Source organism: Gnatocerus cornutus, chromosome 6 (assembly GCF_029298725.1).
Source record: "Gnatocerus cornutus isolate USDA-ARS CGAHR chromosome 6, icGnaCorn1.1, whole genome shotgun sequence".
In the NCBI taxonomy this organism is placed as follows: Eukaryota; Metazoa; Arthropoda; class Insecta; order Coleoptera; family Tenebrionidae; genus Gnatocerus; species Gnatocerus cornutus.
This window is the reverse complement of record NC_142238.1, coordinates 12,340,056-12,356,758: the sequence shown is the minus strand read 5'-3', so window position 1 is coordinate 12,356,758 and position 16,703 is coordinate 12,340,056. Positions and strand designations below refer to the sequence as shown.

The window sequence follows — 16,703 nt, the reverse complement described above, 5'->3', positions numbered from 1 at the left end:
AGCAACTAAGAGCAAAACAAAATTGTATGTTAAAACAAGCAAAATTTATTAATTTAGCTAATAGCTTAGTTGCAATAGAACAAAGCATCTTAAGGAAACAAAGCACGTCTTCTACTGCTTTCGTCTGTCATCGTTATTTACGACCCAACATCTTAGACTTTACCTGGGATGTGTTCGAGGTTTTGTGAAAAAGAAAACGGATGCACCTCTACCATTTTATTAAAGGTGTAGTTTTACACTGTCGACAAGAAAACCTGAAGCTGCAAATGTGTTCACAACGGGAAAATGAGCGCAGCTATTAAAGTTGTTATTTTCATTAAAACTTTGCAACATAATGATGTCGGGGTCGGGGACGGCTTTTCTTATAGTTTTGATAACATTTAACACAAAGACTAAAATTTCAAATATTGACTTGGCGCCTCCATTTCTACTGTGCGTTTTCAAATTTGTCCAAAAACTTTACAGCTTTTAGTCGTCCATCATTTTTAATTTGAAGGATAATTACCGTTAAACTAAATACAGATCGTTAATTTAACTAAAATAAACTCGTTTTTGTAAGACTTTGCTGTGTAGCATTTCAATAATAAAAAAAATTGAATTGAAATATGAAATATTTTAAAAGCAAAATTTGATTCCATGTTTTATTATGCTGACACTGCTTCTTCGGCATAAAACTGTGTATTGTTTCGAAATAATACCAGTGGAAATTTGAGTAATAGGAAAACTATGACGTGAATGAATTATTGGATTTTTATCTTTTCTAGTCGTTGGCAGAATATTCAAACAATTTAACAGTTTTTTAATTTTATTCCATTCCCAATTTGCTTTCTCAATTTACGATTCATCGGAAATTCTAAATCGATAAAATTTGTTGTGTCTCAAAAACACCGATTCCCTGCATCTAAAGAACTTAGTTTACAAAAGAAATAAAACATAAAGTCGTAAAACTCAAGCCTGTCTTAAAAATTTAAATTGGAAGAATAGACCCGGCGCATCCACCATTTTTATGGCAGTTTCTAGTTTTCTAGTTTTTTATTTTTGCAATTTAAAGGACAATACAAACTAAATAACAACACGTATGTTTATTAACTTTAAACAATGAATGACGTATGGCTTTAAATAAAGCCATTTTGATGTTAAATAAAAATGTTTGAAGTCAATTTTTGTTACCTGGATGAAACTGTCTATATTGAATAACGCAATTTTATCAAATTAAATTATAAATTATTAAAAATAGGAAATGAATGCCACCTTTGTTTAATTTCATTTGAAATTTGAATTAATATCAGAAAATTGTAAAAGGTCCTTTCATTGTACTCAGTTTTTAGATATTCCAGCCATTAAATAGATATCTGCGTGAAAGGTAAAGGCGAAAAATATAGGATCTGCTTTTATCTAAACCCTCAGAAGATGTATCAAATTTAACATCACTGACCCTGCATTATTTATTACGACAAAGAGGATAAAACTCTATTTTACTGTCCTTTTAATGGTCTTAGTGAGGCTCGATTTAATATTAAACGCTGTCGGAAGCAAGTTAGCGCAGAGAAATTACTGCATGGCTGCAATTGCTCTACTTTAGTGGTGATTATTAAACACCATTTAACCTTATTATCCGATATCAGTTATCGAAGGATGTTGATTAAGTAATGACCGAATAAGTGTCATTAATCCCGTAGAAACTCGAAATCGATTTGTTTGGTTGTAAGCCCTGCCACATCCTTGTTGAAAAGTTGAGATTCGCAGATCACGTCTCGTAACATCTTAAAGAACCGTGCAATAGAAAAAAATATGTAAATTTAGACCTAAAAAATTTATTCGTCTTTTATTATCCAAACATCACGATATGATGGGAAGAGTCAATCTTTTTGTGCCTATCCCAAATAACAGGGGAAATAAAAATGTTGTAAAGTCCTATAAAAAATTCACTTATGCCCCATCAAATATTCCGTGACACCTAATTTTTCTTCAGATAATTCCCTCAAAGTGGAGCGAGTGGTACATAAGTAATTTCTGCCACCACAAGACGCGAGACAATTATTACCAGCCCAAGCAACTCTCTAAAACTCAAAGCAAATATTTTTCGGTTGAATTTTTAATGAAACCGAAATCCGCCAAGTGGAAGACAGGATGTGTACGATGCGAAGAATTTTTATGAAATTTTCAAACTTAGTAGTTCGGCTTGTGCGCCGTTATCCTTCAAAAAGCTGATTAAGAAAAGCTTTCGAAAGCGTTGTAAGTTATTCATGAAAGCTCTCGTGTCTCCCAACTTTTAGGTAGGTAGCGATATAATAAAATAAGTAAACAGCATTCGAGCTCTGTTGATAAATTCATTTAAGAAATTATGCTTCCGTTTATTTTACGGATTATGTTTTCGGTTGTGTATGAAACGTATTTCTACCTACACAAGTCCGACGGTTTCCAGAATTGCCCAATCGGGAAATCACATTAAGCTCACAGGTTGCAATAACATTTCTTCTAGGAGGAAATCAACTCGATTTTTTCTCGCTCGGCTAGAAATATTAATTATATTTAGCGAGCCACTTCTCTATCATCTGTTTATTGTATTAAGTAAATGGAAACTTACTCTAAAGAAGATAAACGTTTTTTGAAATTGCGTTACGCCCAGCCAATTTTTACAAACAATAAATTCACTGTAAGTAACTGACAAGCTAATCTAATTTGGAAATAACCAATTTCACATGCCTCCAACCTCAATACCGCGCGCACAAGAAAAACGCCAAACCGAAAATATTAACGTCGTTTTAATTTCTTCCCGACAAAAACCAGTTACGTTTCCACATTTTTCAGAAGAGATTACGTATTAAAAATAAATTATGTAAAGTTTTTGGACAAAAACATTCCCTCTCGTCCGTAATCGCTTTGGTTTTAGCTTATCGATCTCTTCACTACAGGCACTGACTTAATTCGAAACTAGGATCGTCCATTTTGATACTTTAATCCGGACCTGGGCGCTCAGATGGAATTCGAAATGAGAATCTCTTCCGGCTCTGTATGTTTCTTCATGCATATTTCTGTAATTGTAACGAAATTAATTCCAATAAAAAGTGGTGGGAAATCCGATTTAGAAAGAGAATTTTATCATAGCGCGGTATACATTATTCATAAATACATGCACGGTCAAATGCAAAGCTTGAAAGCAATTTTTATCACCGGAAACAGAATCGATTTGCGAAGGAAGTTGCTTGTATTGAAAAAATCTCCTGTCGGCTCGTTGTTTCCTACAATTAAATTGAATTAATCCAAAATTTTATCGATCTTAGCGCGACAACTCGTCGCGAATTACATCGACAATTGCTCCCAGAAAATTACTCTTCTGGGAAATTTTCGGAGACAGTTTCCTGAGGAGACACTCGAATTTAATAACCTGATTTGATTGGTTTATAGTGCATCTGACTGTCGTCAAAAGCTGAAAAGCTATTACGTAAGTAGCGTACAACGATTTCATATTCTACCTTGTTTGCGAATGAAAATCTCAAATTGAAAAATTCACCTGAAGCGCTGTATTTGCATTTATCCGAATTTGTTGCTATTTTTTTTGGGAATTTAAATCAATTCATACTTGACATTTCATAAGATTTGATATACATGTAATTTATTCTTTGATGAAATGTTTCGTTTGTAAACAAAAATGTCGGCAATGATTGTTTAAGGGGCTCTTTTGAATATCTTTCGTATAACATGGATCTGTCAGCTTTTCTAAGCATTACAAGCGTGCAAAATGTGATAATAAATCGACTTCCTCGAACAAATATTTCAAAGGGAATTCGAAGGGACTAAAGCGGTGAAAAACATCTGGAATTTCAATTTGGGTAATTCGATATTTTAATGTGTACCTTCTCAAAAGGGGCATTTTCATTTTAGTTAATTTGAGGGAATTTCACACTTAATTACAGAGTTTTGCGTTTCGGTGAAATAATTATCAACAATAAAACAACATTTATTAAGTGCATATAGCATAAATAATCCTCCTAAAACTTCAAGACTGTTGCCTACAATCCCGAGAATATTTAACATAACGTATAATTCAGTTATTTTCGTGCTTTGCGAAATCTTGGGGGCGTAAAATTAATTTAATGTTCTCGTAGTATTAACTATGTAAAGAACTAAATTATCTCGACACTCTCCCTTACACGCAGAATAACTAAACTTTGGAAGTATCAACTTAAAGTTGCCTCAAATCATGACACTTCAGATAATTTTCTTACCTAGTTGTGCCACTTTCTCTTCGAAGCTTTTTAAGCTCGTGACCATGTTGGAAAATACGTGGCAAACGTGAGGAAAATTTCCCAGTTTTTTCGCGCAAAGTTCGTCAAACTATATGGATTTCAGTGATAGTGTATTCTTCGACATTCTTTATTGTTGCTCTGTAGACCGATTTCGGCTGACTTCCGTGATTTCGATTTTCTGTATTTATAGCGGCGATTTAGTAAATCGTTTCGTTTAGATGGAGTCCTTTCACTGATCGACTGATTAGATTACTGTAAAAATCCGAGTAATATCTAGTTTTAGGCGCTGTTAAATTGTAATGAAACTGTTAACTTTTATTCAGATTTTTTTATCCACTTCGTGACGATGATAAATGTACCCCAGAGAAATTTCTAAAGTACCGCAATAACAAATTTGCCTCTCCGCATCCCTTAAACGGAATAATGAAAAACCACCATTCAAAATTAATTCTAGATTATTTAGTCTGCACAACAGGCGTAATTTTAAAGGAGGGTTGTGATTTCAATGGAAATATTTAAGCCTGTTGTGGTTAAATTGCACAATAGATTAACCGCCGAGTTTAATAACTTCAAAACCGAGATTTTTCAACCCCGACATTAGCTGAAATTTGGCTCATTTCTAATTCAAGATTTTTCACATAAGCTCGCGGAATAAAAATATATTTTGCATTCGGAGAATGGGGTTGCAACGATAGGAACGGGGCTGTCAGATGGATGTATACGACGGCTGTTTCCAGATAGTTTCGCCTTTATTTATATGTTTTATAGGGTATTTTTATAACTGGGCCATTGTTTTTAACAACAGAGTCGTGTGCAGATATAGCAAACTTCACGAAACAGGTCGCTTAAAAAAACTCCAAAAGTCAGCATAACGAGCTGGATAAAATAAACAACTTGTCGAAAAAAAAAAGTAAGTTAAGGAGTTTCTTTATTAGGAGATTTCTGCGTGATTCGTATTTTTAGTTTAGAGTTCGCCACTAAAATCCAAAGGTTTTTTAAAATTCTGAGAAAATAATCCATGCCAGGAGAAGTAACAGAGGGAAATAATAATCTGTTTTAGCATTACTTTCTAAAGTTGTAAATAGATAATATTTTTATCCGCGATATAAGCGAGTTTCGCGGAAAGTTTGTTAAAATTTAATAAATACTTTGAATCTAACTTGTTGGTTATACAACTCCGTCATTTTAATCGTAAATAGTTTTGTTAAAAATAGTCTATTCTCAAAGTTTCCGTAATATAAAACAAGTTCTGCCATCTCCGCCTTGTATACAATTCAGTTATTTATTGAATCAGATAATTTCGAGACGGTATCGGAAATCTCTTAGCGTTTTCTACGCATTGAAAAAATACTAAATATAGCCCAGTTAATAAAGGCGAAATTTCTTTAATACCCTAACTAATACAAGTTAGTCTTCATTCACGCTGGTTGTATTGTTGACGTCCAAAATTAATTTTCGTTCTTTGGGGTGTGGACTTAAGCCTCGAACTCTTTATAGCCTGAGATAGAGCAAAACTTTCCTATCAGTTTCACTTTTTCCTCATTTTTACAGTTTTAACTCATTGCACCGCAAACAAAAACAGTTTTAAAACCGCGTAAACATCATCGTATTAAACACCACTAGAACTGTGGCATATTTGAGCAAATTTAATCAGTAGAGGTTTCATCCCGGCTAAAATTACAACAGGTACAACAGGAAATACGTTGATGAAGAATAACTGTTCCAATTAGCGCAGTAGCAGAATTGCTGGTGATTGAGTTACACCATAAAAGACATTTTATGAATGTGTTTTAATCCTGCCAGTTACATGCGAGGGATAAAACATAAAACTGCGTTGGATAGGTCGAAACAACGAGGGCGGAGTAACACACCGGAAGATAGAGCTAAATAAATGGTCATCAACTTCGATATTCTGTTTCGAGTGTACAGAAAGAAGTCGAGATTTAATATTAACGAGAAGTTAGTGCAAGCCGCGATTTGCGAATTGGTGGATGCGCCGGGCAAATTTTCCGAGTTTTATAAATTATTACCTGTTAATCGATTTGTTTAGTTATTGTTATTAGGTGCGTTATGACGCTCTTTTGTGGCTTTTATTTATCAGATAATTTGGCCAGAATTGAAGAATTAATAGGAGAGTTACAAAGCTGAAAATTTTTGGATTGTGTTCAAGATCAATATTTCTAAATTAATTGTTGTAAAATATAAATTCTCTTTGTTTTTGCGAGTTAATCAAAACCTCAGATTTTGAGGATGCCTTCCAAACCAACCGTATTATAAAGTGTCAGAGCTAAAGTTGGATTAGTTTAAAGAGGTGTTCAAAATGACAAAGTTAAATTATAGCCAACAATTTGGAATCCAATTAATTTCGCCTTGACCCCGAGACGACCTTTCAACTGAGTGACCGTCTCCATGGAATTTCAATTAATTTCGTAAAAATATGTGATATCGAGTAGAAGAAAGAAATAAGCAATTTTGAACAAAGCCGTTGTAATGGCTCGCGGTATTGTAACACAATCTGGGGGATTCATATTGTGTTATTGTGGCGTTGGTAACAATGGTGTGTGGAGGCGCTGCAGACCACAGAGAAAAGCTTGCATCTCGAGCTGGTCCTTTGAGCGTCAATCACGTGTCTTGAACCACAAGGGAATGAACAATATCTACAATATTGCGACACATTGTTAGTTATTTGTAGCGGAATACCAACTCATCTTCGCACGGAAAACTCAGTTTGAATGTTAGTTCAATCGACTAATGTGGCGTTTTAATTAAAAAACACAGTTTACGGAGTATGATTATAAATTAAATGCTCCTGACAGTTTAATTACGCTACATTACTACTACTTACAACAGAGGTTCGGGAGAGAAGGGACGTGGGAGCAAAAAGCGACCGGAACTCATAAATTAAGTATAGATTTTTTTAATTACATCTCTATACCAGATGCGAGCAAGCTATTTTATCTTTATAGACCATGTCAAATGCAGATTTTTCAAAACAGACGCAACTTTTTATTCAATGTAAAAAAACAAGTAACTTTTAATTATTTTACACTAAAAACTCTAAATACCCGTTCTAATCAAATTACGGAAAAACTTGTAGAATTCCTTCATTATAACGAACTCGTTATTCAGTTCTAGTCGTGGAAATTCTCTGTGTTAATAACCGTATAAACTTTCTCATCGGATCGTTATGGATGGTGTTAAATCCGACGCTGTTATTAATTTTAAAGTTTTTATTGTCTTACCGCAGAACTCTAGAGAACTTTAATTAATTTCAAACCCTTGAAAGTATGTTTAATTTAGATTAGCTACTTACAAATACCGAAAATTATTTCATTAAAAATTTAAAATGAGATGTTCGACATGAAATTACACCCCACTTTTCCAGCTAAGCATAAATCACAAACTCGTTAAACTATGATTGATGGCGAGGGATTTTTGTTTGAATTAAATTTTAAAACTAAATAGAAGAATCAACGCAAGTGTTTTGCATGTTTTTTATTAATGGATTAGGCATCGCAACCACTCGGCGTGGTCATGAAAATTATAGTTATTTCGTGAAACTCCGCCAAAAATAAAGCTTTATGTGGAAAACCAAAAGACAAAACTTTGGTAGCGTTAAATGGCACAAATTGGCACATGACATGAAAAGGAAAGGTTTGCAAACAGTCTATATATACACATAGAGAATGAATTTGTTCCGGAACTGCTCCGTAATAAATGCGTATTAAAGCAATTTTAACAATTAAAAATCAAAATTTTTCCAAAAACTTTTTCCAGTTACCCTTGACAATGTTTTACCTCCTCGATTACTGATAACTGTTAGTATTCTTCGTGGCATACAGCCAACTAAATGTCTGACTTTCTACTTGGCGATTTTTTGCCACATTTGCGCTAAATCTGTTATTGCAACTGTTAGTTCTGAGAGGATTGCAGAATGCTTCTGCGTTACTTTAATTTGCATTTTCATAGTGTCCTATAAATGTTCTATCCAATTAAAGTTCTGTTAAGTTAGTGTGAATCGTCAATAATTTTTAAAACCATTATTAAAATGAGTGAGTCGATTTAGCGTTAATTTTCCGAGACAGTGTAAATTGTAAATTGTAAATTGTAAATCAATATAGTCTATATAAGGCATTTCTTTACTGTTAAAAAACTGTCGCAACAAGTAGATAATCTGGAAAATGTTGAAGAGCACAAAAGATTACAGGGAGGGAGGGAGTTAGCAAAAAGTTTGTCACCATTAATCTGAGTTTGTTCTGGTTATTTTTAGAAACTAAGAGTTGGAGCAAGGAAAATAAAGTGTTGATGGTCCTTGCAATTGTAAAAAAAATTGACCTCTTAGAAAGTCAAATAAGCCGGAGTTAAAAAGAATCTAGAGGATTTAAAGTGACTGAATTAGAAAGCATAAGAATGCGAAAAAGAACCAAATAAAGCGAAAACAAAATTTTCTTTATGGAGAATGTGAAGAATCTACCGGGCAATTCATGTTCAAAAGGACGAAAAAATACGAGAAACGAAAGAATGAAATACCAGAAGATTTTAAAAGTCAAGATAACCGGAAACAGAAGAAGAGGACCATTGAGACCGCATGTGTATGAAAACCAATATTTCGATTACTTACTTCAGTGATTATTTTTCAATTAAATATTTATCATAAAACTAATTTATTGAAAAGCTTTTACTGACAATTCGATTTACATTTTACAGTTAATTTCAATATAATCTGTCAATTACATAATCGCGTTTAATAAATTAAGCAAACAATGGTCATTATTGAAAATTCATGAAAATTCCGTTTATTTCCAACCTAGATTATGTACGACCGCATTTTCCTAAAAGCAAGCTAAGCAGCGAGTTGCCCGCAACAAACTTTTTGTTGATTTTAAAAACATAACCCGTTTGTATATACATAGAGCACATACCACAACAAAAAAGTTTTTCCCAGTAATTCTCGCCGTGTTCAAAAATAAAATATCACGTGTATCTTTTTTGTGACAAAATTGCCACCTCCATATTTCAGTAATAATAGCAAATTATATTAAAACGTCATTACAACATATTTCAAACTAATTTATTAAACTCTCGATAATACCTACATTTTCACGCAACATTTTAATAATCAGCGGTATTTGCCTAACTACATTATTTTCGCATTAAGAAATAAATAAAACATTACAAATTGACACGTTCACATTATAACTTTTCCATTACCCGTTTAAAATAATTTGAAATTCCATTTCGAACCAATTCGCTTCGTTTCTAATAACATATTTTATGTATTCAGATCACGAAAAATGGACGTTTTGTTGGATCATAATTGCCGAGCGCCATGTTGTGTAGCTATTTTGTTACAATTCAACGTAGATTTATTGTCAGCTATCCGTTACAATGACAGCTAAAAATGTAGAACGCGCTTTAACAAATAAAATAATATAACAGGGAATGATGGTTGTCAGATTAAAATAATGTTTTTATTCTGGGTGACACGTGAATTTCCGTCAATCAATGGTCCGTTTTTTTAATATTACCGGGGCACATCCGCACAATTTTAAACTTTGTATTTACGGTTGTCTTAACGTAACGATTTGATGTTAAAATTTTATACGATTTTCATGCTTACTTTGGAGTTTATGGCTATTTTATATTTTATATAACAATAAATTCCCTGTTACGTCAACCCCATAAAAAATTATAGGAAAATAAAAATAATGGTGCAGAATTGCGGTTACCAGCTCTACATTTTCTATTGCGTTTTTAATTATGCAGCTACAAGTCTATAAAACAGTTACCGTAACCACAATGAAAAATTTCCGCAGCATAAACCTCTTTATGTCTTAGTTTACTGATTTTTTGCAACGTCTTGTTTGCATTAAGCAGAAATTAGAGTCGCAATAAAGTTTAAGGTTTTTTCTCCCGCAGACTCGTTTCAGACGTCATATTCTTCTAGAGACGAGAAATGTAATTTAATGTAGAAATTAGTTTCCTTCTTAATCAAGTTAGAAATAACAAGTCGACTCATAAATCACAGATATTAAAATGAGCGCAAACCGCCACTACACTTTTTTATATTAAAACTTCTAACTTAACGTTGCTTAATGTAGCGACTAATTGCCGGTAATGATCTCCGCACATCAAAAACTTGCTTTATATATTACAGGAAAAAAGGCGACTTTTCCCAAACCAAATATCTTAAATAAACTCGCGAATCAGGAAAGTTTTACGGTTAATGTAATTACGCAGATAAGTTTCGTTGTAATAAATTGTTTTTTTAGGCGCGGGTTTTACACCACAAGGCATATATTCGGAGCTATGCAAATTAAAGGCGACTTTCGGCGCGGTCGCTGAATAACTAGAGGAGATTTTGAACACTTTACATCAAGTTATTACTTTCATGACTTCTCAATCGTGTTCTTTGAAGTTACGTTTGAGCGCCTCCGTCATTTTTCGTGGCATTTGCAATACTCATTTCCGGCAATAAAATCATCTTTTGAAAGCCTAGGCAGTCAAATGTAACATTTAGAATAGTTGGTTTTATTTTGCAGTTGGCATCACTGCATAAATGACAATTGTGTCAATTTGCCTTTGGTTGTGAAGTTGGTTGTGACGACAATCGAAAATAATAAAAGTCAGCTGATAAAGTGAGTAGAGTTACAGCAAAAATTTATAGAAGCACGAAATTCTGACATTTGAGTTTAAATTAATTTTCATTTGTGTAATTTGAATGCGGTGCTACCAACCTATTTCCCAACAGATAAAATCCCTCTATAAATAAATGACGTGTCAAATTCAAACAAATCAAAATAAATGTTTGTGCACAAGTTTCGTGGACATTTTTTTTCTAGAATTTCCAAAAGAAAATTTTCTAGTCTAGTGAAAAAAATAGTAAGTGGATCCCAAGGCCGGAAAATGCTCTTTTGGAAGTCAGCGAAATGGCGATGACGAGGCGTAGCAACGCGACGACTTCCAAAAACATTTTGGACGTGTGATCCAGACTATTTTTAGGTCAACAAAATAAAAAAATCGGATCTAGTGACTTTTACTTTTCAAGGTAGTAGTTTCAGTGTCCGTTAAACAAAAAAAGGAATTTTTTTTATAGGGCTAGGCCGCTAATTGCCGTTTTCCGGTCTATTTACATGTCTCCAAAAACGTTAAAAGAGGACGGCAGCTTAAAAATAACCATTTTAGTACCTCTTTTGGGTTGGATTATTTTGTAGAAATTTTCAGGAGCTTTTCGAACGTTTTGTAAGCTTCTTGTTTGATCGTTTAACATTATTACGCTTTTGTAAAATTGAATCTTCGGTTTCAGCATTCAAAAGCTTGCAAAATATATCTAAGGTTTCGCTGTTTTTGCCCACAGCTTCCACACGCTGCTTTGTTAATTAATCGGAGTTTGATGTTGCAAATTAGAACGAAAAAAATTACCAATGCAAAGTAAAAATTTACTAAAATAAGACAGAGCCATTAAATTTAAACATTAGCGTCTTAGAAATTTTCGTGCTAGTGGTTTCAATGTGACCACTATTGTCAAAAATGCAGTTTATCCTGGAAGTCAAACTTTTTCAAATAAATTATAATGTATTTATGATGCTATATACGAGTCTGTGTGCTTTCGAGACATTACATTAACATTCCAAATACCCCATCTAATATACCGCCTTTTTATCTTTTACGACGAAGCTCCATTATCAACTTTTTCCGCCGCCGCCAAATTTAAAATCTTTTGTGTTAAAATTTACGATCAATATAATTCAGCAGTGTGCAGCAACTATAATACGTGATTGCGCGATTGTGTTATCAGATTAACAACAATGTAGGTCGTAATAATATTTTATAGTCCCATTCCAAATGGTACCACGACCATTTTTATATTATACGAGCAAAAATCTCATTCTTTTCCATATTTTGTTGCACGGAAATTAAACTATAAAACGTGTCCTCTAAGAAAAACGTTTGTTGAATGATAAGAACCTTCGCAAAAATTCGATTTTCGTAAAATCAAATTGGTAAAAGTAGCTTTTTATTTTGCAGGGCCGTCTGCTGGGGAAAGTGGATGCCTACTTTAGTTCGTTTCGCAGATGCAACTATCCTCGAGTGAGTCCACAGGGGGTTGTTGAAATAGTTCAGGAATGTGGACGGTATTCAAAGTACGTATTTACATTTTTTTTGTAGGATTTCTTGTTCGTGGACAAGAATGCAAAGTCGCTGCCGTTGGAGAATAATAAGTTGAGTGTTTATCTAACTTTTAATGCGAGAAAAGCATTCATGGGATTGGAGGAGAGTGAACAGGTTTATTTTTATCGGGAAGGAAAACTGTTAGAGTGGTCCACTTAAAAGTTTTCAAGTTCGTGCTTGTTTCGAAATACAAATTGTTTTATAGGTATAGCTAGGATTAATTTAATTGTTCAAAATCTCTATCTTCCTATTCGATACATTCTGAAACTTTGTATTTAAAAATATAATTATCATTTGTAGACGGGTTCTGCCAACAATTTAATTTAATTTTTTGTTAATTATTGAGTGGATCAAATTATCGTTTTGTTAATGATGTGGCCTATCGTTTATTTTATAATAACACTGAAACAATTCAGTACAAAAGCATCATTTTAATGTAACCAAATTATAAATAAAGCACTTGTCAATGTATATTATTAAATTATCCTACATTTCGATAACAATGGAAATGTCAGATGCCACTTTTATGAAAATAGTAACCACAATTAAATTGTTCATTAAATGATTCACATCCGGATGAATTTAAATTCATATTTGCATTTCACCAATATAAATACTTTGATAGTCAAATGAATATTAAAATCTGATGGAATTAAGGAAACTCCAATAAAGCAAAGTGGATTCATTAATTGGTACCGCTTGTTATGGTAACAAACGCAAGAACAATGGATTTTAGTATGATCGTAAACCAAGAAAATGAAAATTTATACCTGTCGTAACCTTTACATTTATTCTTTATATCTCAAGCAAAAAACTCTGATAATCAGATCTCTTAATTAAACTTAATTGAAATTGACCGTTCTGAATTGTCTCTCTTTTCAATTTTTTTCATGTTTATTGATATTTATGAGTCTCGTTAACCTAATTTAGAAAAGTCCGGGTTTAGAGGAAAAGAGAATTTCCACAAAAACCGATGTTCTTGTTACAAATTATTTTGGTTTGATGGGAGGTAATTTTGTAAGGAAACTATAAAGACTGAAACGCTTAAAAGTAATGGTCATAACAGTTTCAATCATGGAGAGTGCACTGATATAAAAAAATATAGATATATAAAATCTAATGTGTACAAGGCCACTCGTGTGGAACTTCTGAAACATTGAATGTTTGGTTTAACGGACAGATGGATCCAATACAAGCTCAAAGTGTTCATTGAGTCATAAGTGGAGTTAGTGGTCAGATATTACGTTTTAAACTGTTCAAATTAAACGTGAAATAATTTGATCACTGGTAAAATCAAAATGTAGTTTCACCCGGCGCATTCACCATTTTTTCAGAAATAACCGAAACTGATATTAAACTTCAATTAAAATTTGATACAATGTTTTAATGATGTGATTACTACACTGGAACTGTAACAATAGAATGCAGCAAACAATACACGTTTTTGATGCTCAAACATCTATTTAAATGTGGAGAGAAAATTTACAGGCAGAAATTATTGTGGTTTCAACTGTGGGTGGTTTAACATTACAAATATGTTTCACATCTGTCATAGTAAAGTATATATAAAATGGTTGTTAAACTTGAAAACTAGTTTTTGTAAGTCAAAAACAGCTGACATGATGTGAAGTTACAATTAAACAAAATTGCATTCCACATCAAGGTTTGTAGCTTTTAGGATAAAATTCAAAGGAATTCTTGTATTGACAGGTAACATGGAAACTAATGAAAATTGAACTAGGACGTCAAAGTTTAAAATAGTATGTCACAGAAACAATCAAATGATTCATGCATTAAAAGGACACCTAACTCAAAGGAAACATGAAACGTTGTAAAATAAAACAAAATTGCATTGAAATACCGCTGGCTTTCGGATCAAAATTCAAAATATTTAGATGAGAATCCACTTGGAAATTTTGTAGTACCACCCCTTTTACCCTCGACTGAGTATTAGATGTGCGCATTATTGTTATCAGTAGGAACGAGCTATAATTCACAACACTATGGACATTGTACGGCAGATTAAACTATTTGTGTAACAATTGCGACCCCTCTGAAGCTGTCTCCTCTCGTCAAGAACAATAGAGAGCTTTCGGAATTTCACTACAGTGACAGTAAAGTCTTCCATCCGTTACATAATTGAAATATTGACGCGAAGGTCTCTCCCTGATCTTGAAATGTAATTCAAGGATCACACGTATTATTGAAATGAAGCAGGTCGACGCCGCTTTAACCATAATGCTGGAATTATGTTGGGGTTATTAAACCGTCTCATGGGTGTGTTAGTTTCTGTAGTGTCGCAGGCAAGTACGTGCTTTTGCGTTAAAGGAAAACTTCATAATTCCGACCGCATCAGCTTTATCTAACTTACCTATCCACGTTCGGAATATAACCGGGGCAAATTGAGTGTTCACTCGGTTTTGTAACTGTTACTGAACGCCTATCTGCGGTTTAACGGTGCGGCCCAGTTGCCGTGGTAAATCGCCGATATTGGGCCGAGAAATGGGGACAATGTACCCAAAATAAGAACGATTAGAAGAGCCGAATTTCTCCCCTCATTTATAGACAACAAACTGAAGTTCTCCAATTAATTTAATGAATTAAATTTCTTGACAAACTTTCAAAAATTAACAAATAATTACAAGGAAATGCAACTGACATTACAGAATGGAATGACAATAAACTTTATTTTCTATTACATTGTTTGAGCCGATAGCACTGGTTTACGATGTAGTAAGACTTTGAGAGGTTTTAATCTCAAAGATGTGCTCAATCGATATTTAAAGCAACCGACGATATTTCAAGACTCTAAAAATAAAACTAGTTTAAAAAAGCAAACCACGAATGACTTGAATATTTAAAAACCTCTCATGAAAGTTCAAACAAATTCTTGAAGCAGTAGAATATTTGTATTTGTTCTTTAAACTAAGACAAAATCTGAAATATAGTTGTGAATACTAGATGTTCTTTTAGGGATTAATCTTCTCCGTTTACATTAAAGTAAATTAATGTTAAAATATTAAAATGACAAAAATTCTGAAATTACTTACGAAGCTTATCTAACTTGACTTCAAAACTTTCCAAAGCTATCAGATCAAAGAGAATACATTTCTCCTATTCTGTTTATAATTTCAACATTAAAATAATGAGGCCGCATATAAAACACAACCACTCTTGAGAGAGATTTCGTTTTAGCACCCAGCTGCAAAATCTTACATTATTTCCACTGGAAGCTCCTCATCAATCTTTTTAGGAATCAACTGTTTGTTCCAGATACTGTGTTCAAATTCCACTGATAATTAAGACATTACCATATTAATTAACCAAAAGGACAGTTCACAGGAAAACAGAAGCATGTTAATACCGTCCAATTTGTTCTACACTTGGAATAGTTGTAATTTGGGTTTCCTATTAATCACTAAAGGATCTATGTCCATTGAACATGGGAAATTCATAATTGCAGTATAACCGAGCTTATCTAGAAAGTATCATCGTAAATTGTACCTTTGGTGGTTTTGGGACGGATTCATCACAAATTTCACCTAGATTGAATTATACTGATTAATAGTTTGCCGGAATGGATCCCTTTTGTCACCATATGCTCACCGGAGCATTATTTGAATGTAAATCTCCACATCCCTAATAATTCGCCCTCATTATTGCAATTTCCAGAAGTTGAGAACGGGTTGGTTTTAATTTGGGCAACCAATGTAATGCATCAGTCGAGCTGATTTAATTTCGGGCCGGTACCAATGGGAAAATAATCATTAATTGAAATTTGCGGATAAATTAATGAACATAGGCTGCAATAAAAAGTATTCACACTGAATTATATATTTCACACAAAACCTCACTAATAATAATTAATTATTTATAGAAATTCAATGTTTTTGCACCTACTCTCAATACAACTGGAATACAATAATTACAAATTGAAAAGCGCTTATGAGACTAAATGGCCCGAAGCTGATCAGTTACTGAACGCAAAAAGATTTATTTGCTCATTATCATAATTAATGAGCGTAGAACCATTCATTTATCTAAACAGAGACTAAATTATTACACTTGATAAATGCGTACTTTTTTATTAGTTAAACTTTACGTTGAAATTTAATTTCAGCTCGCGATTAATAGGAAAGGCACAAATGAGTATGAAAGTATGAAATTTTTTACCTGGATTACTGCAGACTTTAATTAGTACAGCTAAGAAGATTCTTTTGTTCTCTTTTTATGAGATTAGAGCGATTTTTACTCGAGTAAGTTTTCTGCTCCGGTGAAATT

General features: G+C 33.2%; 1 protein-coding gene across 1 annotated transcript in view; it reads left to right on the top strand.

Moving 5' to 3' along the window:
• LOC148173026 (LHFPL tetraspan subfamily member 6 protein-like) overlaps window positions 1-16,703 on the top strand; it is a 74,959-nt gene that overhangs the window by 34,448 nt on the left and 23,808 nt on the right. The window contains exon 3 of the mRNA XM_088040040.1: window positions 12,279-12,394. Within this exon, the coding sequence (XP_087896166.1) occupies window positions 12,279-12,394 (116 nt within the window). The remainder of the gene's footprint in view (window positions 1-12,278; window positions 12,395-16,703) is intronic.